This window comes from Euprymna scolopes, chromosome 32 (genome assembly GCF_053919585.1).
Source record: "Euprymna scolopes isolate OS-2025 chromosome 32, ASM5391958v1, whole genome shotgun sequence".
Taxonomy (NCBI): domain Eukaryota; kingdom Metazoa; phylum Mollusca; class Cephalopoda; order Sepiida; family Sepiolidae; genus Euprymna; species Euprymna scolopes.
In genome coordinates, this window is record NC_136513.1 from 39,012,773 (window position 1) to 39,040,272 (window position 27,500).

General features: G+C 36.6%; 1 protein-coding gene across 2 annotated transcripts in view; it reads left to right on the plus strand.

The window, feature by feature from the left end:
• Positions 1–27,500, plus strand: part of LOC145256287 (uncharacterized) — a 68,724-nt gene that overhangs the window by 5,932 nt on the left and 35,292 nt on the right. For both annotated transcript variants that reach the window (XM_080114991.1, XM_080114992.1), the window contains exon 2: positions 16,763–16,953. In XM_080114991.1, coding sequence (XP_079971117.1) covers positions 16,801–16,953 — 153 coding nt within the window. In that variant the 5' untranslated portion in view covers positions 16,763–16,800. The remainder of the gene's footprint in view (positions 1–16,762; positions 16,954–27,500) is intronic.

A 27,500-nucleotide genomic window follows, 5' to 3' on the forward strand; every position in this document is an offset into this window, starting at 1 on the left:
AGAACTACTCAAACCACCTTTACGACTCATTTTATTGACGAAACAAACTGCATTCTTAATAATTTGACACACCTCAAATACCGTGGATTCAACAATTACGATGGCAAGTTGTTTACATTGCGCGGAACAGTACAAAAGTTTCACAGTACGCGCAGCTCAGCATTGTCAGCGTTTCCGGAGGTTTTGATACAAAACTACCAGTAAGTTTCTGAAACTGGCAAAAAAATGTTATCTCGTTAATAATTTTACATGCAGTATAAACACACACACCCATACACACACACACACGCATATATATATATATATATATATATATATATATATATATATATATATATATATATATACTAGCTGTGCCCGCCAAACTACGCGTTGTCGTGGCCTAGTTGGATTGATGTAAGAAACATACGCACACGCATGCAAACACACGTACACACAAATAGACACACACACACACACAAACAAAAACACACTCACAAACAAGCACACGCGCAAAACACGCAAACACGTCAGCACGCACACACACTAAGAAAACACAGCCACACACACGCACACATACACAAAGAAACGCACACACGTACACACACGTACACACACGCTCATGCGCACAAACACATACGTGCGAGTAAAGACACGCGCACACTAGCACTACACCCACACGTGCGGACCAAATTTGCAAATAGTCAGGAATAGACAGTTTAAAGGCTTTCAAATCGCACATAGGATTTAAATGTCTGACCTTGACTTTCATTTATGCTCATTGCAAAACACACCTTCACAGGAAACTGGACTCCAGAATTTATATGAAAGTTTCGAGTCAAATAGAACTAAGAAGATCATTGGCAGTAGAACTGTTTCACCTTTGTATGGATCACCAAAAACGGTTACATCAAATCACATTGGTTTGCAATCTGGTAAGAACACATCTGGTTCCGTTAGTTGTTTTTGACGGTTCCAATGATGAAGAATCATGATTGGGGATCCAATTTGGAGATTTAGAATGTGAAGACCAATTCCAGATAGTTGCAAAGAGTATCAAATCTCCACAGGATTTTTTTTGTTAATTACACAGGATCACCACTTATCAAGGCCCGGGGCCACTTGAGGATAAGACACATATTCTTGGAAGGGTTACGCAATTTTCATAATAAGATGTTTCACACATTGCTTTTTGGGTGTTGAAAGATGACACGACAACAGTTTTACAAAAGCACAAAGATGATTCTTTACTTATTAGGCCGGTCGAATGATGATGACGCCAGGAATTCAAATTCGGGATCTACATAGTCTGCTGTTCTTCCTTTCGCTTCCAAAGGACTTTCAATTTTATCCCTGACTGACTAGCAGACTCAACTGTTCTGCCTCAACTCTGCGATCTGAATAACTCTCTCCCATATTGAGAATTCTTTTTTTTGCTATGACGTCAGAAGTGGGGTTCCAAAACGTGACCAACTCACGTGGCTTAGTACACGTTTTCTAAACACACTTTTGACAACAAAGAATTCTCAACTAACCTATTTTAACCTAACCTAATTTTTACAATATATTTTTAATTTGTATTGCTCATTAGTTTTAGCTGACATTTTTAATATTCAGTTTCATAAAAGAATGACAATTCTGTTTTACAATATAAACAATATTTAACTATTTTGTGATAGTATTTTTCAATAGGCTGTATTTAACATTCCGATTTCTAACATTTTATCTCTGAACCTTGTATTACAAGGTTCGAGTTGGCTTATTCTAATCTCATTTTTACTTATTTAATGTTCTTATTTACATGGAAAGGGGACAGTATTTCCTTGTAACTATTCAAGTGGTTCACAAGACACTCCGATGATTTTTCGTTGTTTTTCATGTCCAGATAAGCTTTGTCTTTTATTTGCTCCGGATTACCGACACATTTACTAAGCTCAGTCGGAATCTTAATTGTGTCAGGTGGAGAAGTGATTGGAAACTGACTATTACCAATTTGGAGAAGCAATTTTGAGAAGTCGGCTGGGGCTGCGTGTAATTAGTAATTTTTTAATCAGTGTGAGGATTTGACGTTGGAATGCCACTCATGGAATACTTGTTTCCTGTGATGTCTTGCAGTGTTCGGTCAATTTCTTTATAAGCACCCTTGTGTGTCATCGGGTGTTTTTTTTACATGGGGGATCACCACTTATCAAGGCCCGTAAGTCACTCGGGGATAAGGGTTATGTTGTGTACAATAATCAATGGGATAATATCGTAGTAATAGTTGGTATTGGAGATTTGATAAAGCGTCTTACTTAAGGGGGCGATTAATCAGGAATTTGTTTATGTTGGACTTGAAGACGTCCAAGTTGTCTTTATTTACAATGATTGCTGAGGTGTTTCGAATGATATTTGACAAAGCTGAGGTAACAGTAATTTTGCAAACTGGCTGGTTAAGTCGATGAGTATCTGATGGTACTTTAAAAGTAAAGAGTGCGGACACTTTGAAGTAGAGTGGAAGCAATGTCACTTGATACCGTTGAAAGCACATGCTTTCCCATGGATCTACTTTTTGCAAGGATCAAATTGATTAGAAAATTATTGCTTCTGCCAACTGGAGCATCAAGAAACATGATGTTTTGTTCATTTCACCTTGTGCTATGAATGAATTGTAAACTTCTCTTTGATAATCTGTCAGTTTTTACATATTTTCTGATTGTAGGGGAAGTTCTTCAATATTATAATTTACTTCACATTGATACTCGCAATACTTTCATCCCCTCCTTGTCTTAGTCCAGGTAATCCATAGTTTTCCAATCGTTGACCGCACATAAGGAGAACTTTTTCTTCAATTAGATAAGTTTGGTTGTAGATGTCATCATTAAAATCTGCTTCTGGATTGTTAGCCTCTGTTTGTAAACAGACCATATCTTGAAAAGTGTAGTATCTGTTATTATACTACACTTCTGCTGCTCTATTCTCAGTCAGTAAATGATAAATACTTCTAGACGGAGGCACTTTAAATTATTGTCTCACTCCAGAGTATTCTCTTTTGGAATTAAAACATTAAAAACCGACCTTGTTTCTTACTAATTCTGCTCTTCTGAGGATGCAAGTAAATGAGGATATTATTAAAAATTATTTTTTCTCTATCCCCTTAACCCCCCCCCGCCGGGCAGTGGCATTTAAAATATAAAAAATGATTTATTTTGGAGTAGAAACTTATTAATATATGGAATTGTTTGTAGTTGTTAAGGCCATATACGCAGCTTGAAGTTTCTTAACAACTTTTTCGTACAGAATGATTAAACAAAAACTAATGAAGTACATCGGTGTAGCAAATTTCTGCTCATGGAGAATTTATGTAATAAAACATGAGAAAGTAGTTCATTTTTTTCCTTCAAACATATGTGTATCCTTTTTTCTAAAGACAGAAAACCCTATATATCTTTAATAAAAGAAATTTATTAAATGCATCGTTTTAAAACCAAAATAAACGGATCAACACCCACACAATAAAGTTTCTTAAAAATTAAAATAATTGGAAATAAATTTCAAAAATTTATTTCGGTTTTAAACGAAATATAATAAAATTAAAAATAGAAATAATAAATCAGCTTTAAAGAATATTTCTAAACTAGCGGCTGCGCCGCGTCGGGATACACAACGCAGAGTCAAACACAAAATCGAGTACACTCAATATCAAGTACACTCAACATCGTCTTACCATCAACGCTTACCTTTTGAACTCGAAGTACGGGAAATTCTCATATGCACAAAATAAAATCACCGAAAAAAAAATACCCTAACTAAGAGTAAGGAAAATGAATAAACGTTGCATAAAATGATAGTTAAAATTATTACGAACCTGGAATCGTCTTGTCTATAGTCAAACGCGTTATCCATTGTGCCACAAGTCCTGTCCATATGCTGAAAGATGTTACCGCGACTGTATACAGACAGTGCTAAATTCCGTTGACATAGGCAGGTAACCTTTTCGACAATTACACAAAACGGTCCCAAAACCTTTATTTCGGGCTTTTTGTGTGATTCGGCGTCGTTCGTTACGAACAATATATAGATAATGACAATCTAGAGACTCATACCTTTTAGGGGGAAAAAGAATTGTTCAATTCAGTGTATCTGTTCGAAAGTTTTATTGGCATATATACACACCCACATAAATAAACATTTAGAATTTTATTTACAGTATAATTTAAAACAAGTCAATTACATTTAATAATGTTGCTTTTCAGTTTTATCAGCTATTTAAACCTGTGTTACATGTTTTTCAAGAAACAAATCATAAAATCAAACAGGTTTAATTTAAATGCATTACAAATTAAACATTACGTTATTTTTGTTTCAAAAATTTTTTGTTTACCTTTTGTTCTAAAGAAATAAAACATTTAATAAAAGATAATTAGTAAATGTTATTTCTTTCAGCTGTCTTTGCAACAAATACATACATTAATTTAATGTATAATAATTATTATTTATTGTAAATATATTAATTGTAATGTATAATATATATTAATTGTTGTGTATAATGTATATATATATATTTATAATAATGTATAATATATATATATGCATTATAATCTGTGATATATATATGCATTATAATATATAATACATATATTTTTTCTATGTATAATATATATATATACATGTATATTCATTATAATGTATAATATATATTCAATATAATGTATACTATGCATATTCATTATAATGTATAATATATATATATTCATTATAATGTATAATATATATCAATTCATCACAATTTATCATTATTTACGTTTTTTTAAAGTTATCACTTACAAATTACACGAATTTCTGCTTAAGAAGCAAATGACTACTTAGCTTAATTATTATATGCGCCTTTTTTCTAGTCTTTCTTTATCACTTAAGCATTGGGAACTTCATTCTTGAAAAATTCTATAAAATATATATGACGACTACTAACTCCAAACTTGAGAGTGCAAATTGAACTCGGGTTAGTGGCAGAACAAGTCATTTGTTTACAGCTTTTGTGGAATGATGCTTCACTAACTGTTAACCGATAAGTGGCCATTTGTTTTTTTGTTTTTTTTTATTCAGTGTGTTTGGACAACATATTTTCAAATTCTAAAAAAAAAACAACTTAATTTTAGCATGTTAAAAGTATACAGGCTGTTCGATAATTAAATTCTACTACGTTCGTTGTTGCTTTTTTTTGCTGTTGTTGTTTGGCTTTTAAAATTTTCGACTGTTAACTTTTATACACTTTAACCAAGTTGGACCGACCGCTACATACGTCCAGACTAAATCTTCGACTGGAACATTTTCGTATCAATAACCGTTTTCAGCGTCCACAAGTATCAGAACGCGTAAGTACATAACATTGCAATTTGATCACCTTAACACATGGAACAAAGGGATTATGTTACGTTTCCGCGTGTAGTGATACACCAAAAACGCCGGAACGTTCAAATCAGTTTATTCCAGTTTTTCTCTTCTATTCCCCAAGACTGGATGTCAATGGAACTCTACCACTAGGAGGACATCCCCTGTCTTAAATTTGCGTGCCACGTACATGAACTTTTATTCTCATCATGGAAAATTGCCACATCGAACGAGATATTAATTCTTCTATTAAACAATGTTATTTTGAACTGCTGTTTTCTCATGTGATGAACACATATACGCATACAATTCTCTTACTTAATAACTGTTTTTCTCTTTAAAATAATCGCATTTATTTCAAGCCACGTGTGACACTCTGTTCATAAAAATCAGTAATTTTAGAGTCCATGTTATTCTTACCAAATTCTCATTTAGCTAGTTATGCATAATGAATACTCATTACAAGAAAACACTTACATTTGAATGGATTGAATTAATATTGCTGGCGCGTAAATACTTGTTATTTCGTGTTAATATAGTGATTTTTCGTTCTTTATCAAGTGTCGTTATTTTCCGGAAATATTTCTATATTTTTATTTTATGTGAGGATGTTACCTGGTGGCACCTTTCTATTAATGGGCGATCTTGTTAAATTATCTTTTAACAATCCCACGGATACGCTATTACTTTCGACTTTGGAAGAGCTTCCTGCACTTCCAGCCTTGGTTCTAAAAATTAATAGCTCCCGATTATGAACTGGTGAACATTGACTCACAACCTTACAAACTATTTACTCCCGGACAGACTACCTATAATTGGTGACCCCTCTACTGCTTGAGTTACTATAAAGTGAATAAATGCTTTAAATTATAGGGAATTATAAAAAAGTGCTTAGATCGTTTTTAAACAACAGAGGTTTTAACCCTCACCCAAAAAATTACTTTGAAAAAATAAATTTAAATCGATTTTTAAGAATAGTTAGCTGAAAATAATGATGAAAAACAAAAAAAAAATAGTCAATAAATATTTGTTAATAAAAGCAATAAATGCTATTTTTCTACTTACACGAATGGGTTTTATTTATTTTTTAAAGTATTTTCAATCACTTTTTTTTTGATCTCCAAACGAAATCTCCAGATCCAACAGGAAATACGCTAAATTGGCAATACTGGTTATTCCCTTTGAAATTATTAGCTTAAAGGGAAATAAATCTTATAGTTATAGATGGGAGTTCCGGTTTTATACGTAACTGTTTTATTAATAACTAGCGGGGGTACCCGGCGTTGCCCGAGTGTTTGTTTCCGGGACGGGGGGAGGGGAGTTTAAAAAATGTTATGGTAGGTAAGTAGGAAGAATCAAACCCGGAGTCATGAGTAAAAGTAGGAAAATAAAGTGTGAAAAAAAAAAAAAAAAAAAAAAAACATCTGCAACGTTAACAGTTCGGCCACCAAGAAAAGTCCATTCCAGTTGTTTAGGAAAAAAAAAACGACTACGGTAGGTCGGCGCGAACGTGAAAATATAATGTGAATTGTCCAGCTCGCTAACCACTACGCCACAGAGCAGTGCAGCTTAGTTTAGTGATTTTAAATAACTTCACATGAAAGAACTACGAAGCCAAACTGGTGTTCTCTTCTCAACTGTTCCTTGTGAACGATCCCCAAACGGTGTTAAGTGGTGGCAGGGGGAGAGGAGGAATTTATAAGAGAGCAAATATTTTACCACTTCCATTGATCTTAACCGATTTTGGCCGTGACTTCTCAGCAGAAAAAGTATAGAAATCTAAGATTATCGAGGAATTTGAGAAATAATAAGCCTATAACACACCTCAGATATTGTTCTGCCGTTTGTGCATATTATATTTGCATGAAATATCTTGATTTTTAATCCTATTAATGTCAAAATCAGACGGGAAAAAATGAGTTCATTTTATTTATATAGAGATAAAAAATAAATTAAACCAAATATAAACTGAATAAAAAAATAACAAAATAAATTTTAAATAATATTTTTAAATTGTACAATTCAAAAGGTTCTATTACAGGAAATAATTAATAAGATCGAGCTAATTATTAAAATAGATTTTGTTTAATGTAATATGCAAATGAGATCATTCATTCAGTGCAGCTTTCGTTTGTAAATTACTATATATATAATCCAGGCCCAATGAAAATATAGCTTAGAAACCAACTCACAGGACTAAAGACTTAAAACCTAAATTTAGAACTATGTAACCACCACTCCTAAACCCCACTGGCGAGCCTCCCCCACCCCCAATAAGAAATTATTTAAAAATCAGCGTATTAGATTTACACTAAACCCTCCACCCAGTAGTATTACATTAAAACTTTTAAAATGTACCGAAAATATAACATAAGAAAAGCTCCCCAGATTCAGCCTAACCCACCTCAGTCACCCATACAGACATTCCCCCATCCCTATCCTACTCCCTCCGACTACCAGCTAAGCGTTCCATCTAGATGCTAACCCCTACTGATAATATAACCTAGATTTGAACACAGTTGAACTACTCCAGCATTGGACAATGTCCATCAAAAGAGCCTCCGCTGAAAAAATACAGTTTTTCGCCAGCCAAATTAGGAGGAATAAAATTCACCAGACAAAAACATCCACGAAAGACCAACCCAAAAAAATATTTGGAGAAATATGGAAATTTAAAGGACTGCTATAAACTGTACTTTTGGACCTCTCGGAGATTAATACTACTACATAAGCAGCTATGGCGATTCGAGGGACATGTACCTCGTGTTCATAAACGAAAAAGTATGTATTCATCTTTCTAGGACTGACCTGTCTATATAAACATAATTTTGATGGCCTTCTAATTAAACTTCAGGAAATTTGAAGTTTTTAAGTGGACGCTTGAAATTTACCGTTCCCAGTAAAGCAATCCTTTAATTTAAACTCACGGGCCTTTGTTCAGCGAGCATTTACGCTTTCCCGGCTTATTATACATCATTTTTTTTAATACGGATATATGTATGTGTATGCGTATATATGTATGTATATATATATATATATATATATATATATATATATATATATATACTCTCTATTTTACTTTATTTATACGAGTCCACTCACCCCTAACCCCAAAACCCCATTTCCTGCTATGTTAACCCCCTCCCACCTGTCTGCATCCTTTTCTTTTACGCACCCCTAATAATTTAATATTAACAGTACTCACATTATTATTGTTATTGGTAATGGTTGTGGCAATGTTTGGAGGTGGTGGTAGAAGCATTATCATTATTATTACTGCACTGTTTTTTACGCTATTACTATTGTTATTATTATTACTGCTTTTATCATCATTATTATAATTATAATTTTCATTAAAACTGATATCATTATTATCACTTCCGTAATTGAACCATAATTGCTACTATTATCTCCATCTTAACTGTCATTAACAGTAATTTGGAATTTAATTTTATCACAACTATTGGTAACATTATATATAATGTTTAAATTTTATGTTTACTTTTAATTTGGTCCTTTATTTTTATTTTATTTATTTTATTCTATTTTTCTTAATAATAATTTTTTTTCATATTTAATTTTACATCTAATTTATGTCCAACTTTATTATCACTACTATTATTATAATTGTCGTTACTCTTATCTTCCGTACTATTATAATTACCCTACTATTATTTGGTATATTTTTACCACTCTCATAAGTAGCTATGATTCCCTTACTCCCCCATTTTAACATCAATATGTATGCTTAACTTTTTACATCAAGTTATACGTACTCATAGTCATTGTCACCCTAATCTCCAACCGCCCACTTATGATCATACTCCAAATATCATAACAGTAGAAACTAATAAATATATTGCAGCATATTACCTTCCAGTTCTAAAACCTTACATAACCCCCGCCAAATTAATCAAAATTACCCGCTCCATAGAAAATAGACACATCATAAACCGTTAAAATAAACCACCACACAGCAGCAATACGCCCCCTATTCAACCATGACACATTTACACCTTAATCTCAATACTATGTTAAAGACAATTTATATTCTTATATATCATACTATATATAATAAGCTTCTTCTTATTTATTTAGAATTCATTAAATCTTCCACCAACACTCTATAATTCCTCTTAATCTTTTTCATCCCTAACGAACCTTACGCTAGACGCCGCATCCCCACCATGCTGCCTAGCACCTTCTCTACTCTTCTGATGAGAAGCGTTAGGCTTCGATATGCCCTCTCATAAAGAGTCCCTTCTGTCCCCCAAATGTTGCCTGTATTCCATTATTCAATAAATGATTCATTCTATATCTACCTATATATAGTTTTGTGTCTTTATTTCATTCTCTTGTTGTCCTATTGTATAAGCTCCGATAATTATTGTTGAGCTTGCCATTATCCGGATGAGTCTCCGTTTGTGGGATTGATATTTCTCTTTCCTCTTTTGCTTAAAGCTATATATATATATATATATATATATATATATATATATATATATATATATATATACTTTAAATACATATAGATAGATTATTAGAAAAATATGGACCAGTTGTGGTAAGACTACTTATGTTACCTACGGATGAACTGATTCATGCACAATAAATACAGGAAGAGCAAACTGTATTACAGGAGTTATTATCCATTCTTTATTAAATTTGTTATTGCTTTTTTTGTCGAATTATTTTAACGGCTTAATGGGTCGGATAATTTTTTTAACGTGGATATGGCGATGGACAGCGGTCAGCCAGTTGAAGAAGAAAAAAGATAGAGACGACGAATAATTTTGCAAAAACGAAATGGACCAAACCACAGACGGTTTAAATATATATCGACGAATTCATACAAAAAACGCGTTAGTGTAGAAAATTTATTAATAGCCCAAGAACTACCATCGCTTAACCAAGATTGTATGGCTTTGCAGAAAGAACCTTCATCATGGACAGAAAAAAATCAAAACGCTAATCCAGTCGACAGAAGGAACAAGTTACAAAACTTTTTGGAACAATGAACTAGAGATAAAGATGATTAATCACATGCAATGGTTATGATACTTGGAACCGACTTTTTACAACCGAGGGGGATTTTAAGGACTTATCAAAAACACAAATAGTCACTAAAGACTTTGTGTTACGCATGGAATACATGGGGCGTCGAAGGACGACAGTTTCTGCTTTTAAAGTGCTGGGAGCGGTTCCTAGCGAATATATATATATTCGCTTTCTTTTAAAATATGCGGAAATACCGGTTATTGATGTCGACAATTATAACGATATTTGGACATTCGAATAAATAAGAAAACGTTCAATACAAATCTCGTACTACATTGATGCGGGGGAGCAAAACTCACAATTGTGGTCGTAGAGCGACGACCTGCTTGTTGGATATGTAGGTAGTGGGTCACTTAACTTTTAAATGTCCAAAATAATACAGCTTCACCACACCCCAAGTACCGTACACTTGAACACCCGGCCCCTAAGTTGGTTATCTTCTTCCAGATAAGAAATTCCTTTTAGATTGCATTCAAAAAACCCGTCAGATCCCCCGACTTTCACCCTAGATGAACATTGTGCAATATAACATATAAGTTTCCATAAAAGAAAGACGTATAGGCATTAATAAGCGGGAAAAAGCTGCATCCCCTGAATCGTATGTCAAGTACCAATGGAAAAGGAGATTATAGACATAAGATGCAGTAAAGATCCGCGGGAACAGAATTACAAGGACTTACTTAAGCTGAAAAAAAGGCGAGACAACGACGGAGAAGAAGATAACATCAAATACCTTCACATCCAGTAAAAAGTAGACAGCAAAGTCTGTCCCTCTCCCTGTTAAATGTACTGAAGAAGAATTATACGTTGATATCCCTTAATCTGTCCTCTAAAGCTGAGACTTGTTCCCGTAAATCCGCCTCAGTAAAACTTGTAACTTTCGTGTCTCAGAGAGAAGACAAGTCCAACTTAAAACAAGCACTAAAGTCGAAACCACTTCGCTAGACCCTCCCCGTTCTCAACCCTCTGTAATATTCCCTCAAAATACGCCACTCCCTCTCCAATAACAATCTATATGCCAACTCCTCTATTACCTATGCCACCGCATTCTCAAAAACATCAGAGGAGCTCTTTATTGGAGAGTGAAGGTCGGAAGAAACGATTCTTTTTTTTTATACAGGCAAAGACATCTGTCAGATCAGGCCCGAAACTGACGGCACTATGAAAGCTTACCACAAAAAAAGACATTATAGAAATATGCACACATTTAAGGCGGTAAACAACCAAGACGTTGAAAACGCTAATAAGTTTCCACGCGCGAAGATACTAATAATGATTAGTAGAGCTGGGGAAGAAGCGAAATGTGTGTGGGACATGAGGGGGGGGCAAATACATCTATTAAAAATGCGCTCTTAATTTCTTTAATGGCAAACGACTAACGGACTTAAAAACAAACTTTGTGTTGGATCTACCCTTTCATTTACAGAGCTATTAAACGTTCCTCTTAGAAATCCGGGCGTGTCCTCATTAGTCTCATTACCACTAGAATAGGACAGGGTTCTCTGGGGATTGCCTCAGTTTCTTAAAACCGGCCATGTTAGTTTCAGATACTCAAATATAAACTACTATAATGCCACTCAAAGTAGCTAGTCTGAATGGACGAGGGTTGGGGGACACCGCTCGTAAATTTCCATTTGTACGTGACCTACAAGATCTCGGCATAGATATATGTTGTTTAGAGGAGACGCGCTTTATTTCAAGTTATTATCAGGGCGTATTGTCTACAGAGGTTCAGCTCTATTAAGCATATTTCTATGCTTGCTAAAAGGGATTACTGCTAGTAAAGTTCACTTTGAATGCGTCATGTGACCAGGTATTTGCAGATCCAGAGGGAAACTGTATGGGCTTGATATTACCGCAAAGGAAGTGTCATTTCGATTTATTGAGGTTTATGGCACTACGACCGAACTCAGCGGGTAGCCTTTTTTCGGCGGATCTAGCCCTCATGAATACGTCTCGTCGGATTATTTTAGCGGGACACGAGAATGTGGTCCTGTAGCCTGATTTAAATGGCAGGGTAAACTTTTTAGGAGTACTAACACGAGGGAAAGTGATAAACTATTTCGGAATTTTATCGAAAAGTTTAATCTTGTTCATAAATTCCGGAATTTAAAATCCTCTGACATATTATGGAATTGAACGGTAAACGCGTCGATACTACTCTCGAGTTACATCGATCGGTTCCTTGAAAATAGACGAAGGGTTTTTAGATTGTGTAAGTTTTTATAATATAGTTTATTAAAATCATAGACTGGGTACTGGACGGTCAACACCTCGTCATTCGAGTTGGCGAACTTCTGGGATATGATGGGAATTGACGGGATCAATATTCAAAAAAGTAGTGGGGTCACCTAAAGAAAATGATTAGGTCCATCGTTGCCGATTATAGAAGACGACTCGACCTTTATTCTATGGCAACGAGGGCGATATTAGAAGCTAGATTAGAACGGGCGGTGGAGGAGGGGTATAGCGATAACTTTACTATAGTTATGGTTGAACTGGAGGTGACAAGGAGGACAAGGAATTTCTAATTAGGGTTAGGTTAAAAAGGCATCCGAACGAGACAACAACCATGACCGCTTGTGTGCGTGCAGAAGACCATCGATGGTCCACTGCGTCACATTGACTGTCGTACCTTGACTACAAATGACGAGATTTGAAAAAATTTCAGGAACTTTTCACCAAGGTGCCCTGTCAGACAATGGCGCAGTTTGCTACTTATTTAGCCGACATTTCTAGGTGTAAAGGCTGTATAAAAGTGGAAGATATCCTGGAAGCTCTGAAACACGTCGGGCTGGATAAATATCCCATGATCGATGGCCTGCTTTACGAAATATATTTGAGGTTGTCGGTGTTCATTCCCAAATGCTTTTCCAGGGTTTTCATTAAATTTCTCCTTAATTACCGACAACAGAAGCTTTGTCTAACCTACATAGAACGAATGCGTACACCTTGTGAGGGAAATGGCAGCTTCTGGAAGGAAGACACTAAGAAAGCCTCCCCATCTTTTAAAAGAGTGCACTCGGGTGAGGAGAAGGCACATGGATTACCCCTTTTATCGCGTATGTCGACGTGCCTTGAAGTTATTGCTCCGGGTGACAGAATGCCTCTCTGACGCACCACTGTTATCCCGCGAGGCAGTATATCGAGTTATGGTGAGGGGAAATGCGCGAGATGATAAGATTAGGGAGCTCGGCCTTCTGAAGGAGGAGCTATGCTTAATTTGGCCTTGGGAGCGCGGGATGAGTTGTTTTGACAATTACGAGGCATCACCTAACAGGCTGATAATGAAAAATGCACTGGTTCAGAAAAAAGATTAACGCAACTGATTTAGCAGGGACACCGAGTTGTGTCCGACGGAAGACTTATAGTAAATATCAGTCATCTCTTCTTTTACTGCACTATCTTGGTTAGTTGGATACTTCTACCATCGCTGGACCGATCAAGCACCACCAACGCACATCCCGACTCGAATTCTCTCTATTACCACGCCATCACTTTAATTTAAATAAAAATATATTTTGATTTAAGAGCGTGTATCTATTATTCGCGCGTATTTTGCTAACAATGCGAAACATAAATTATACAGACAAAAATATTACATATCAAGCAGACCGACCTTCGTTGTCAAATCCTTAAGTAGGCTTAGATATGTTTTAATTAATGCGGATTTTGTGATTATTATTACTTTGTAAGATATCGACCGGTCAATGCCGAAAGGTGTGCTGGTCGACGCTTATTATAATTGTAATTAACATTGATAAAAAATAAAGTGCCAGAAGAATGTTTTCATAGTTAAATAAATGTTTACAGATAAAATTTACGGCTAAAACACAGAATCGAATTTGCTCCCTATGTGTACCGTTACAAAAGTTTATACACGTGATAATATGCAGCCCTTAATATGTAGGGACCAACACGTTGTAGACTTCGCCGAAAAAGCGACAAAGACAAGGAATATGAAAGGAATTCAACCTGCTGTTTCCGGTTTAAACAACAGATATTCATTTCCACATCTTTAATGTGATAGACGCCCATCTGCGCACAATTTCTTTTTATAACTTTTTCTTCCTTGAGGCGACGTTACTTCGCACACGGCTGAGTCATTTAAATACAGCTCCCATAAGCATGTCCGCGCATTTTATACATGTCAAAACCACTACAATATCAACTGACAAATTAGTTTCGTGGCGCCCGTTCCGCACACACAAAGAAACTAAGTCACTTGCACACACACACATATATATATATATATATATATATATATATATATATATATATTATATATATAATATATAATATATACAATGTATAATATATACATAATATATATAATATAATAATATATACAATATATATATAATATACTAGCATTTTAGCCCGGCTTTGCCCGGGTGTTTTGAGGTGTACGCTTAGCAAAACAAAAAAAAGTCAAATTTTTTTTAATTTGACCCCTATTATGACCCCTTAAAATTTATAGTTTCGGGCTCAAATCACTTTATTAAGTTAGATTCAGGTTCAAGGAACCTATATATAAAATTTCAAGTGTCTAGACCCAAAATTGTCGGAGGAGTTTGGTAGAGTTCTTAAAGGTCAAATCGTTGAAATTTGACCCCTTAAAAGCAAAATTTCTGGCTGACACCCGTCACATCGATTTTCCCAAATCTCAGTACCAGGTATTTCAAATTTCGAGTCTATAGACTAAAAATTGACAGAGTTATTGCGTAGGGAAATGTACACAGACAGACAGACAGACAGACAGACAGACACGTTCACTTTTATAGATATATAGATACAATATATATATATATAATAAAATATATATACTCGGGGTTTTTTTATATTCAAAAGTAATGGACTAATGAATTCAACGAGGTTGTTAGATAGTGCTCAATAAAAAAAGCTGATAATACTTGTTTATTGTTATACAAACATGCTCACATCCCGCTGCTACAAATAGCCACTTGTTTCAATCAAACAACAGATATCATCATGCAGCGACTTGACTACTCAAAAGTTCAATGAATAATGGATTTTTATTTTAGGTAGGAACTCTTTAAAAGTTGGAGTTAAAAAACTTAAAACACAGAACTTTAATTATAAAATGTAAAGAGGGAGGGGCAATTTAAATAAAGTTAAAAGATTACAATGGAGAGAGAATGATTGAGAAGAGAAAAAAAAGGAATAGAGAAAGAAATAGAGAAAGAAAATAGAGAGAAAAAATATATTTATATACATATATATATATATATATAATATGGAGAAGAAAAGAAAAATATATAAATGGTTATTATAAAGAGAATAAGGACTAGAAGGGAAAGGAAAGGAAAGAATGATGAGATCTAGGTAAAGAGAGGAAGAGAGAAAGAGAGAAAGTAAGAAGTTGACAGTATATAGAAAAAGAAAAAGAAAAAGATCTGCGTGTCAACCAATTTATGAACAATTATACAATTCAGTAATGAAACATATTATTACAGATACAAACAGAAGATACAATCCAAGCGTCAGAAATGAACATGTAAAAAAAGACAGCAAATGTATCCAGCCAACATATTTATCATCTTACATACGTCCACGAGTAATATCAACGCAGTTCAAACATACGTCTACAATTAATTAGGTCCTTTATGCTAAATGATATAAGTTTAAAGTTTTCGCGTTTTTATTAGATAAATATATAAATAAAAGAAAAAAAATAATGATAAAACAATATTAAAATTATTATTATTATTAATAATAATAATAATAGTAATAATAAACATAATAGTAATGATAATAATAATAATAATAATAATAAAAACAGAATAAAATTAATATTTATTATCTTTTTAATATAACATATTTAGCCATAAGAGGGGATTAAATAAGTTAAATAGGGCCAATAATTATAAATAAAAATCTACTAATATTTATGTATATAAAAAGAATACAATACATATATGTATATATGCACATACACACACACATATATATATACACACACACACACACACATATATATATATATATATATATATATATATATATATATACATGCACATAAGTAAAGGTGTAACTATACTATTAAGTTGAAAGTTTAGGCTATTCAAGTATAGATATAAAGTTATATTAAATCACAAATTAATACATTCAAGACCAGATTACGAATAACACAGATACAAGTACACTTACCTATAAATATATAAATATATTCAGGCAAAAGAAGTAATTAAATCAACGAAATACTCAAAATAATAATAATAATAATAATAATAATAATAATAATAATAATGATAATAATGATAAAAACAGAATAAAATTAATATTTATTATCTTTTTAATATAACATATTTAGCCATAAGCTTTCTTTTTTCAGCTGTACACGAGCGTCTACAGGAACCTGACGAAATCAAAATGTTCCCTGACCACAAATACGTTGTTATGTTGGTGACTGGAATTCTCCATTGTGTAATCGGTCTCGTCATTGTAATCACGGCCATTATTCAGTTCAGAGTGCAGACTGTGCGTAACATGTATGGTTATGGGGCAGCTGTCTCTAGTATATGGGTAAGTGAACAATATTATTAATTTCATTACTTTTAACCACAAGCATAAAAAGCTAGTGTTGGCACATTGAATCGGAATCGGAATCGGAATCGGAATAGGGAATCGTAATAATTAGAAGATTTTCGGTTATCGGAATCGGAAGCTTTTTCCTCCTATATTCTGATGCCCAAAACGATTCTTTTTAATTGTTTATTTTGTGGTTTGCTTATGTTTAAAACTTCATTTTATATTGTTAAAACGATAAATGCTTATTGATTCGAAGCCATTAATGAAATTCAAATCCCAATAATACATCTTTAAGTTTGCGATAATATATGCGTAGATTACGTGTGTTTTTTACGGTAAATATAACTACATCTCAACGTGGTTATTTCGGTTCTCGCCAGATCACTGTAGTTAAGCAACATTGAGCCTGCCCACTACCAGATGGTAACCATTTGGGAAGGTGAGGCGCTGAATGTACCGCGAGGTAAAATACCAGGTTGAGAAACTGGCGCGATCTATGCTTCTCTGGAGGGTAGATGGAACTCTCTTAAACCGTGGTAGGCACCCCATCTAGCGATGCCGTCACGGTACAAATTCCCTTGGAAGCCCGGTGAAGCATCAAGTATTCAGCTACCGACAAAATTTGAATTAAACTATAAACTCGTGTAGTGAGTTCAATCTCGGCTGTGGGGGCGCTGGGTGGATGGTTAGGGTAAATATAGCTACACATTTAAAGGTGTTCGACGAATAGGAATCGGTAAGCGTATCGAATCAGAAATGCAAAATAAAATTAGTAATTGCATCATAATTGTGAAGAATTGTAATCTCCCCATCACTAATATATATTAGTCGTTACTGTCTGAGCTATACCAAATAATATTTAATACACGTCTTATATCTTAAAGAAAGTATTATAGTAGCTATAATAAGATGCAGTGCATTAAAAAAAGTTTTAATCTTTCGCCACCAATCCCACTAGTGTTTTGTTTTTGTTTTTGTTTTTTTGGTCTTTGATAAAGCTTCCTATTAAAGATAAGTTTGGAAGCAAATAGATGAAGTATGTATAAATTACGGGTACTTGCTCTGGAAAATATGATAATTACTTAACGTTGTTATCATAAATATACGGCATAATCGCGTTCACACACCGGTTCTCGTCAGATCACCGACATTAAGCAACGTTGAGCCTGGTTAGTATCAGACGGGTGACCATTTGGGAATTCTAGGCGCTGTCTGTGCTCTCCGCTTATCTCGGCATTTGTTTCCAGTCGTCCTGTATTTCACTTGCCACTGGTATTTAATAATGTCGACTCAGGAGAGATGTGGTTGGAGATTGCGCACCTCCCGCCACAAAAAAAATTTCACGCGCAAGCAACTCTTCGTGGGTATCCATAGTCTGTCCAAGACTGAAGGAGCCTGCTTGCTATATGAGTTATCATAACAATAAAATGCTTTGTTAGTTTCAAGAACATCAGATTTAATCTACGTCTAATGCAAGGTTAGTTAAACAAAAGGTAACTTAATTTTTATTGAATGTTAATATATGTAGGAACAGGTAAACTAATTTGTCTTTCAGACTGGAAGGAGCTTATAAGTAAGAATATGCCATTGGATTCGTATAATAGACGAATAAGTAAACAAACTGACACAATAAATTGCAACATGTTTTTCTTTTAAGACTTTATTTCAGGTTGAGTCTACTCTACATCATCCCAAACGTAGGACAAGATTTGAGTTTAACATTTCGAAATTGAAATTTCCGAATTACAAGTCATTTTCCATTACGTTTTAAAAACAATAACTCGGTCAATTTTCGTGATAAACTAAAACAAATCTTGCATTCTTACTTTATTTAATTTAAATAGTTTCAGTAAATCATCTGAATCAATTCATCCTTTGTCTGTCATCATTGTAACAACTTTGATGCTGTGATTGCAAAGGCGTAGATGAGTATATCTGTTTACAGACCGACAAGCCTTATTGACGAAGACACTGATCTTCTGTTCGGCTATTTTCTGCAGATGTTCTCACTGCACTCTATTTCAGCATTGACAAGGTGAAATCATACATCTATAATGTCAAAGTTCTCAAATATGTGGTTGTTTAAGTAGTTTGCAATCACCTATTGTTTGTGTGTGCCTTTACAGGATGTGATTAAGTGTCTTATGTGTTCTTGATTGGAACAACTTTGTCCTCTTCTATCTTCCATCCTCCACTACATTCCATCAACTCCATAACCTGATAATAAGTACACAGAAAATGAAATCTACAAACGATTGGAGGGAGTCGTTCTTTCGTGATGAATATCTTCACCCTTGCAACTTTCTAGTCGACACCAGTAAGTCATTTTGATGTCCATTGAACCGCGCTTTGATATCCTTAGAACCATTGGTGTCCACAACATCCTGTGTTTACTTTTGTCGTTGTAAACTTTTCAACAGTCTTTTATTGTCATTTCTCTTTTGATGAATCGCTAGAACACTGGCGGTTCACAACAACGCAGTCTTTTGAAGTACTCCAACATTGCAATGGATCCACATTTTCTCAATCCATATCTTGTTGTCACACTCCCTAGTGTCCGCACCACAATAGGAACAACTTCTACCTTATTCAACTTCCAAAACCTTTTTATCTTCCTTTTACAGTCTTGGTATTTTTTACTTCCTTTTTTCTGCTATATTAATGACTAGCGGGGGGTACCCGGCGTTGTCCGCGCGTTTGTAGGTGTTGGTGTGTTTTGGGATAAATGAAAAGAAAAATCGTTGGCCGGGTGTCCCGGATGTTTGTTTAAAAAAAACGAAGCCTTGACGCGCAGTTGGAAAATAATAAAGTGTGAAAAAAAAAACCCTGCGACGTTTAACGGTAGGTGCCCGTTTTTGACCAGTTAATGACGTCAACTTTGAGTGCGGGGCAGTGTTTTATTTACCGCCAGTCTGTTCGCTTCTTTTTTTTTATACGAAAAAGCTTAATGCACATGCGGCGATCGCAAATTGTTGAATATTAATCTTTTCAAAGTCGGGTAAATTAAAAAGACAGGCGACCCCGGTTGTTAACTCGTAGATATTATCATTTAGGCGCGATATAAAAAGTTTTAAGAAGTCGTGAGGCGACCGATCTGTTCTCAAAAAAAAGCCTTTCCTGGACATACGCGAAAAGGCACACACACACAAACATTTTCGCTTTTATATTTATAGATTATTGCCTTGTGTTCCTTTTTTTGTCCAACAACTGGTCTCTTCGCATAAATTACATTGGATATTCATAATTCCATATAATCACTCGCTACCACCCCTTCTAGAACATACTCGTACCATTTTCCATTGTATTCGAAGCTTCTTTTCTTGGAACTATCCCAATGGACGTTTCTAACAATAATGTCATGTCGGCTCTTGTATTCTTTTGGAGTTCCATGTTTAAAAAGTATGTGTCTTCTATAGTATCAGACCTGACCGAATGGGTAATTGTAGACCGATTCATACCATCCAAAAAATAAAAAAAATACTAACAGTTAGCCATGGTTTTCCCCAGAATGTGCTGCTGCCATCGCGCACAGAAATCATTCTTTCATAGCTACCAACGTAATAGATGTACTAATACTAAAGCTGCTTCCAGGACTACCAGCAACCACTGTAAAAAGTAATAAAAAATTCAGGAGAGCTATACGCTCAGTCCGTTAAATCCAAAGTAGCTGAGAAGCGGTTTGGTTCCCACCGGTTATGGCAAATAGCAAACAGTATCATGAACAGAAGCGTGCGTTCTATGCCAACCATCATTAATTGACCTGAGGTAATCTTGTCAGCATCAGACGAGGCCAAACTATTTGCCAAGCACTTTGCAGCTAATTCTACCCTCTGCGACGAAGACCATCAACTCTTCGTATTTCCTCCTATAACAGACAACACACTATGCAACATACAAATATCTGTGCTTGAGGTCGCCAAGCTAATCAAGAATCTTGATTCCAGTAAAGCAACTGGCCCAGATGGCATTCCAATAATAGTGTTGAGAAAACTTCCACCAGAACTTGCTCCCATACTTACAAAACTGTTTAAGCGTTGCCTTAAGGAGAAGTGTTTTCCAACAACTTGGAAACCTCGTCAATATGCCTTGTATTTAAGAATTCAGGTGATAAGTTATCTCCCTTTCAGTTCAGACCAATAAGTCTCCTGTGTGTCATAAGTTGCTGGAATCCATATTAAATAAAGAATCAGTCAATCACCTCAGCAGAAATAACCTCCTTAGTGACATGCAATATGGTTTCTGTTCTGCTGGATCTACAGTAGTTGTGCTAACGGTTATATCTCATAGGATTAGCGAATCTCTCGGCAAAGGCTTTCTTTCTAGGGCAATTGCTCTTGACATATCAAAGGCCTTCGATAAGGTATGGCATAAGGGCCTACTCCACAAGATTTTCAGCTACTCTATAACTGGAAATGTGTTCTAAATTATTAAATCATTTCTCTCCGATAGGCTCATAAGAGTAGTGGTTGATGGACAAAAATCAGACACACAGTATTAATGCTATAGTTCCTTCAAGGGTCCATCCTGTGCCTAGCTCTCTTCCTGATCTACATCAATGATCTCCCAAAACACATGCTTAAATCATTCGATGACATCTATGCTGACGACACGACCATCTATGGCAACACATCAAAGGCCGTAAATGACAAAGCTCTCTCTGATTCTCTCTCCTCTGATCTTGAGCGCGTGGTACAGTGGAGGAAGACGTGGCTGGTTACTTTTAATGCATCTAAAACCAAGCTCCTATCTTTACATCATCAACGCTCTGATCCCTATCTGGCATCAATTGAAATGGATGGCTCTCGTCTTGGGGAGGCTTCATGTTTTGACAAGCTTCTGGGATTTATTTTTACTTCTGACTTGAAATGGATCACGTACATCAAGTCTGTTGCACAGGTCGCTGGAAAAATGGTAGGATCCTTCTACCGCTCCAGAAGATATCTCACTGCTGATGCAATTCTCTATCTCTATAAAAGCCAAGTACGTCCAATGATGGAGTACTTCTGCCACATCTGGTTTGGAGTTGCTAAACAAAGCCGATCCTTGCTTGACAGAGTACAAAATAGACTTCGTGGCTTAGTGGGGGGGATGCCCTTTTCTCTTCCCTACAACCTCTCTCCCACAGAATAGACGTTGCGAGCCTATCTTTGTTTTATCGTTATTTCCATGGAAAGTGCTCGTCCGAGCTCCAATCTCTGATACCCCCTCTCGCCAATCTTTCACGGAAAACACCCGTCTAGCTGAAACCATCGTCAGTAATTTTCACCGCTATTTATAATAATAATAATAATAGTAGTAGTAGTAGTAGTAGTAGTAATAATAATAATAATAATAATAATAGTAATAATAATAATAATAATAAAAATAATAATAATAATAATAATTATTATTATTATTATTATTATTATTATTATTATTATTATTATTATTATTATTGCAGAATATGTAATGAAAAGGAAGACACATTAGCGCATATTGTATCAGAAGGCTAGTTCAACACCAATATAAAAATGGAGACACGACAAAGTCGCTCAGGTCCTACACTGAAATATAAGCAAACTCCATGCATTAGACCACAATGAGAATGGGTATAAGCATACATCAGTGCAAGAAAACGACAATGTCAAACTTCTTTGGGATATGCGCATACAAACTTATAAGGTATTTGAACAGTGCCAGTCCTGACATAATTTTACTAAATAAAAACATGGAGAATACACGTTTAGAGTTTTAGCTAAAAATAATCTCTGATGAAGTTTTGAAATGATTACATGTGTTTTATTTCATAAAATAAAAACATCGAACAATATAAATAAAATGTTTTTTTTTTGTTCTCGAAAAGAAAAAAATGAAATTAAATATTGATTTTTTGTGGAGGCGCAGAAACAAGCAAGAAGTGTTTCCACGCATCATCATATGCATCCGAAAACAATATAAAATTTAAATCAAACCAAAACCTTATTTGTTTAATATTTTAAATTTATAATTATAAAATAAATATTTTAAATTATAAAATAAAACATATTGAACCATTTTATTTGTTAAACTATGTGGTTAATCTATATACAAGTGTCGAGGAAATGTGTCCCTATTTTTAATAACAGGGTTGGAGGCTACTTGTACAACTAAACGGCAAATCTGAAAAAATAAAAAAAAAACAGATTATTTAGAAATCACGCATAAAATACGTTTTCATAAATAAACAAGTAAGTGAACATTATCTCTACTGGTTTTATTTTATCAAAAGTTTAGGATATGATTCGTTAGGGAATAAGTGAAAAGGCATTTTAAAAAAAAAACATCTTAACATTTTTTAACCTTTACCTTTGTTTGGGAGTTTCAATTTTTTTTTTTTACTTTTGCGCGAGCCTTTTCTAGTCTCACACAAACACACGCGTTTACATCTGAAGCTATATTACTTGTCATATACAGACGCGCACACAAACATACACGCGCACGTCCACACACGTACATATATTCACGTTCGCGTATATACACTCACATTCACGTGTATATACACACACGCGAACGTACACACATGTACTCACATACGCGCACACGTACGCATACATGGGAAACCTCAGTTCCCCTTTCAAAGGAAATCCACACATGCGCAAAAACCACCGGAAACAACTATAAAAGCAAGAGCATAAACAGCTTCTTTCTTTTCGGACCATCTTTCGAGCTGAACGGTCTACAGACGAACAGCGTGCCCTTTCTACGCGCGAGCCTCGCGCCACCCGCTACTATGCGTGGGACAAAAGTTAACAGGCAGTACGTACACCTTATACGTGTTCTCTCTCCATGAACTGGATTGACATTCTCACTCTTTCTTTCTCTATATATACAACTTGTGCCTGAGAATACCTTCGCGTAGTTTTGCTGATGTCAACCCTCAATCTCATTTCCACTACATTACTCACCCTTTTTTCCACGCGCGAACAAACGAAGGTGACCCGAAAGTGAGATGAACACGCATTTCCTATTCCGTCTTTACTACAAGTCCCGCAAAAAAAACGATGGTGACAACCGCGCGGACATGAACACGTGTTACACCTAAAACATTCATTTTCAACTGTAAATAGACGACATGTTTATTTTATCCAGCAATTGAGTTTTTGTTTCCTTCATTCTATTCGTTTCATTATTTTCTTTTGTAACAGGATTAGGATTTATATATCCTAGTCCTCTACACTTTACTTTGCCATCGTAACTATTTTTTAGCTAAATGTACACGTAAAATCGTGTTTTTACTTATATTAGATATTGTTTCGCTAAAGACCCAAAAGGCGACTACACAAAATGAAACACTGGTCCTTGAGGAAACAAAACTAAAAGGCACTGATGTCTTTATTTGATATTTGAATTTTGACACGGACGTTCACAATCTACACAAGTACAATGTTTTAATATAATCAATAGAAGCAAGAAAGAGAAGTCTTACCGTGGGTGCTCTGCGAGTTAGTTCAGGCGAAGAAAAGGAAGAACAAACATAGCGACCAGCATTTTTATTTCATCCGTTCTCGCATAATCTCGTGTGTGCGTGAAGATGGAACCTATAAAACGATGTTCATTTCTGGGTGCTGGGAGATGATTCCCGATCAGCCAAGAGAGAAAAGACAGAGGACTGTAGCGATAATCTTTCTTGAACATTCTGTTTGTGTATTTGAGGTGAACCCTCCCTCATTTTACATCAAGCTATTTCAGCGATGGCCAACGCAGGCTTAAGCAATATGAGTAAGCCTTTTAATGGCGACGGCGATGTGGTGGCGTGGCTTAAAAAAGTGGACCTTGTAGCAAAGATTCAGAAGCTGAATGATGTGGCCGCAGTAATACCACTGTTTCTGGAAGGGGACGCACTGGCCCTCTATTTGGAGCTCAGCGAGCGGGAACAGGGTTACGCAGACGCCATCAAGGGTCGACTGATCGAAGCTTTCGCAGAGGGGCCTTTCGAGGCCTTTAATAAGTTGAAAGAGAAGAGGTGGACTGGTGAATCTGTGGATGTCTATGCGAATGAGATAAGGAGATTGGTTGAGTTGTCGGGCATCAGAGGACATGCCACGAGTCACGTAGTCAAGATGACTTTTGTTACCGGGTTCCCGGAAGAAATATCGAAAAGGTTGCAGCAGGTACCGGGGGTGAAGACGCTGGATGTGAGTGAGCTGCTTAGAACTGCAAAAATCTTGGTGAGCACCCAGCCCACGGAGCCTGGAGGAACGACAGCAACGGTACAGCAGGATGTGGGCAGGAATCTGCCAAACCCGGGGAGCGCATGCTTCGAATGCGGGGGACCACACATGAGAAGAGACTGCAGGAAGTTCTTGCAACGGACAATGTGTTACAAATGCAATCGAAGAGGCCATTTAGCGGTAAAATGCACAAGTTCGGGAAACTGGCGAGGGGAGGCCGATGCGCCAGCGGCCGCCCCGATTCGAGAATAGAGGCGCACCCGCAGCAAATGCCCAAACAGAAGATTGCGGTGGAAGGACGGGAAGTTATGGCCCTGATTGACACTGGCTGCACCACTACCATGGTGCACACTACTCTGGTCGGAAGATGGAAAGGGAAGAGTGAAGTAGTGGCATTCGATGGGTCGCGAGTGAAGTGTCGAGGGAGGAAGACCGTCACTATTGATATTGCTGAACGTCGGATGAGGGTCCATGCAATTGTCACTGATCGCATGGTGCCTGGTGTCCAAGCCATCATTGGAATGGATGTTATATGCCGCCTTAGAGGTGTTACCATCACATGTGACAACGTGAGGTTCGGACTAGCTGAGTGCGCGGTGACGGAGAACGCCGCCAGAGGGATCAACAACGCCGGGGAGGAAAGAAAATAGTCGATTATAGATCAGGACTTCCGAGCCGAATTCGACGGAGAGCGGTGGACGGTGGAGTGGGCATGGAAACATCAAGCGCCATCGCTTACAAACAGGGTGGCGTGCTACACAAATTCGCTTAGAGGAGGGCCGAGAAAGGAGTTTGAGCAGGAAGTCGACCGATGGATTGAGGAGGGGATACTGATGCCTTGGACGGATGATGTGGAGTCGGGCATTTTTCCGTTGATGGCCGTTCTGCAAACAACTAAAGGGAAAGTAAGACCGGTCCTGGATTTCCGAGAGCTGAACGGCCATGTTAAGTGCCATACGGGAGGCGACACCGAGATGTGTGCAGTGAGACTATTAGGGAATGGAGGCAGATGAATGGCGCGTCTACGTTGGTAGATCTAAAATCTGCCTATTTGCAACTCCATGTTGCCAAGAAACTCTGGAAATATCAGTTAGTAAGTACAAAGGCAAAACCTACTGCCTTACACGAGTAGGGTTCGGGTTAAATTCAGTACCCAAGATTATGTCAACTATCCTCGGGAACATTTTGGAGACAATGGGAAAGAGAGATGGGGTAGTGAGCTCATACATAGGCGACATTCTGCTGAATGAAACTGTGGTAACTGCCAAGGAGGTGGTGGCTCATTTGAAGAGGTTCGGGTTGGTCGCCAAAGAGCCGGAAAAATTAGACGGAGGGGCTGCTTTGGGCCTAAAACTGAAACGAGGGGAAACGAGATCCCACAACTGAAGCAGGAGCTCAACAGACGTGAACTTTTTTCCATATGCGGAAAGTTGATCGGACATTACCCCATTGCTAGCTGGCTTAGACCAGCATGCAGCTACATAAAGAGACACGCCGAAGGACGAGGATGGAATGATAAGGTGGGAGAAAGAACGGTCGCCATGATGGGAGAGCTCCTGAAAGAAGCAGAACGGCAAGACCCAGTCCGGGGAACCTGGAACATACCGCGAACATTGGATGGAGTCGTGTGGTGCGATGCGAGCAGCATTGCAACATGGGTCGTTTTGGAAATTGGAGGAGTAGTTGCAGAAGATGCAGCCTGGTTGAGGAAAAAGAATGACGTCAGCCACATCAATGTGGCGGAATTAGACGCGACAATAAAAGGAATCAATCTGGCCTTGAAATGGGAACTACGTGACATCTGCATCAAAACAGACTCTGCCACGGTGTTTGCTTGGCTAAAGTCTCTCATTTCAAGCGGAAAAAGGATAAAAACGAGAGGGGCTGCGGAGATGTTAGTGAAGCGCAGACTTGGGGTGCTGGCTGAGCTGATACAAGAGTTTTGTTTGAAGCTTCGCGTAGACATGGTGGCTTCTGAAAAGAACCGAGCAGATGCTCTCACGAGAGTGAAGAAGAGTTGGCTGTTGCCAAAGAAAGATGTTGTTGCTGCATCGGATCTAGATGATGTTGGCGTGCGAGAACTGCACAATTTGCACAATATGGGGGTAGAGAGGACTTGGTACTTAGTGAAAAAAGTCGATCCGAGGATCACCAAGGAGCAGGTGAGGCAAGTGGTCAGGACATGCGACAGATGTCAGTCGATTGATCCTGCTCCAAGCACGCATGAAGCTGGCCAATTTGAGGTGAGTGGAACTTAGGAGAGACTGGCATGCGATGTCACCCATTACAGGGGTGGACTTTACCTGACCATGATTGACTGTGGGTCCGGGCGATTTGGCCTATGGAAGAAGC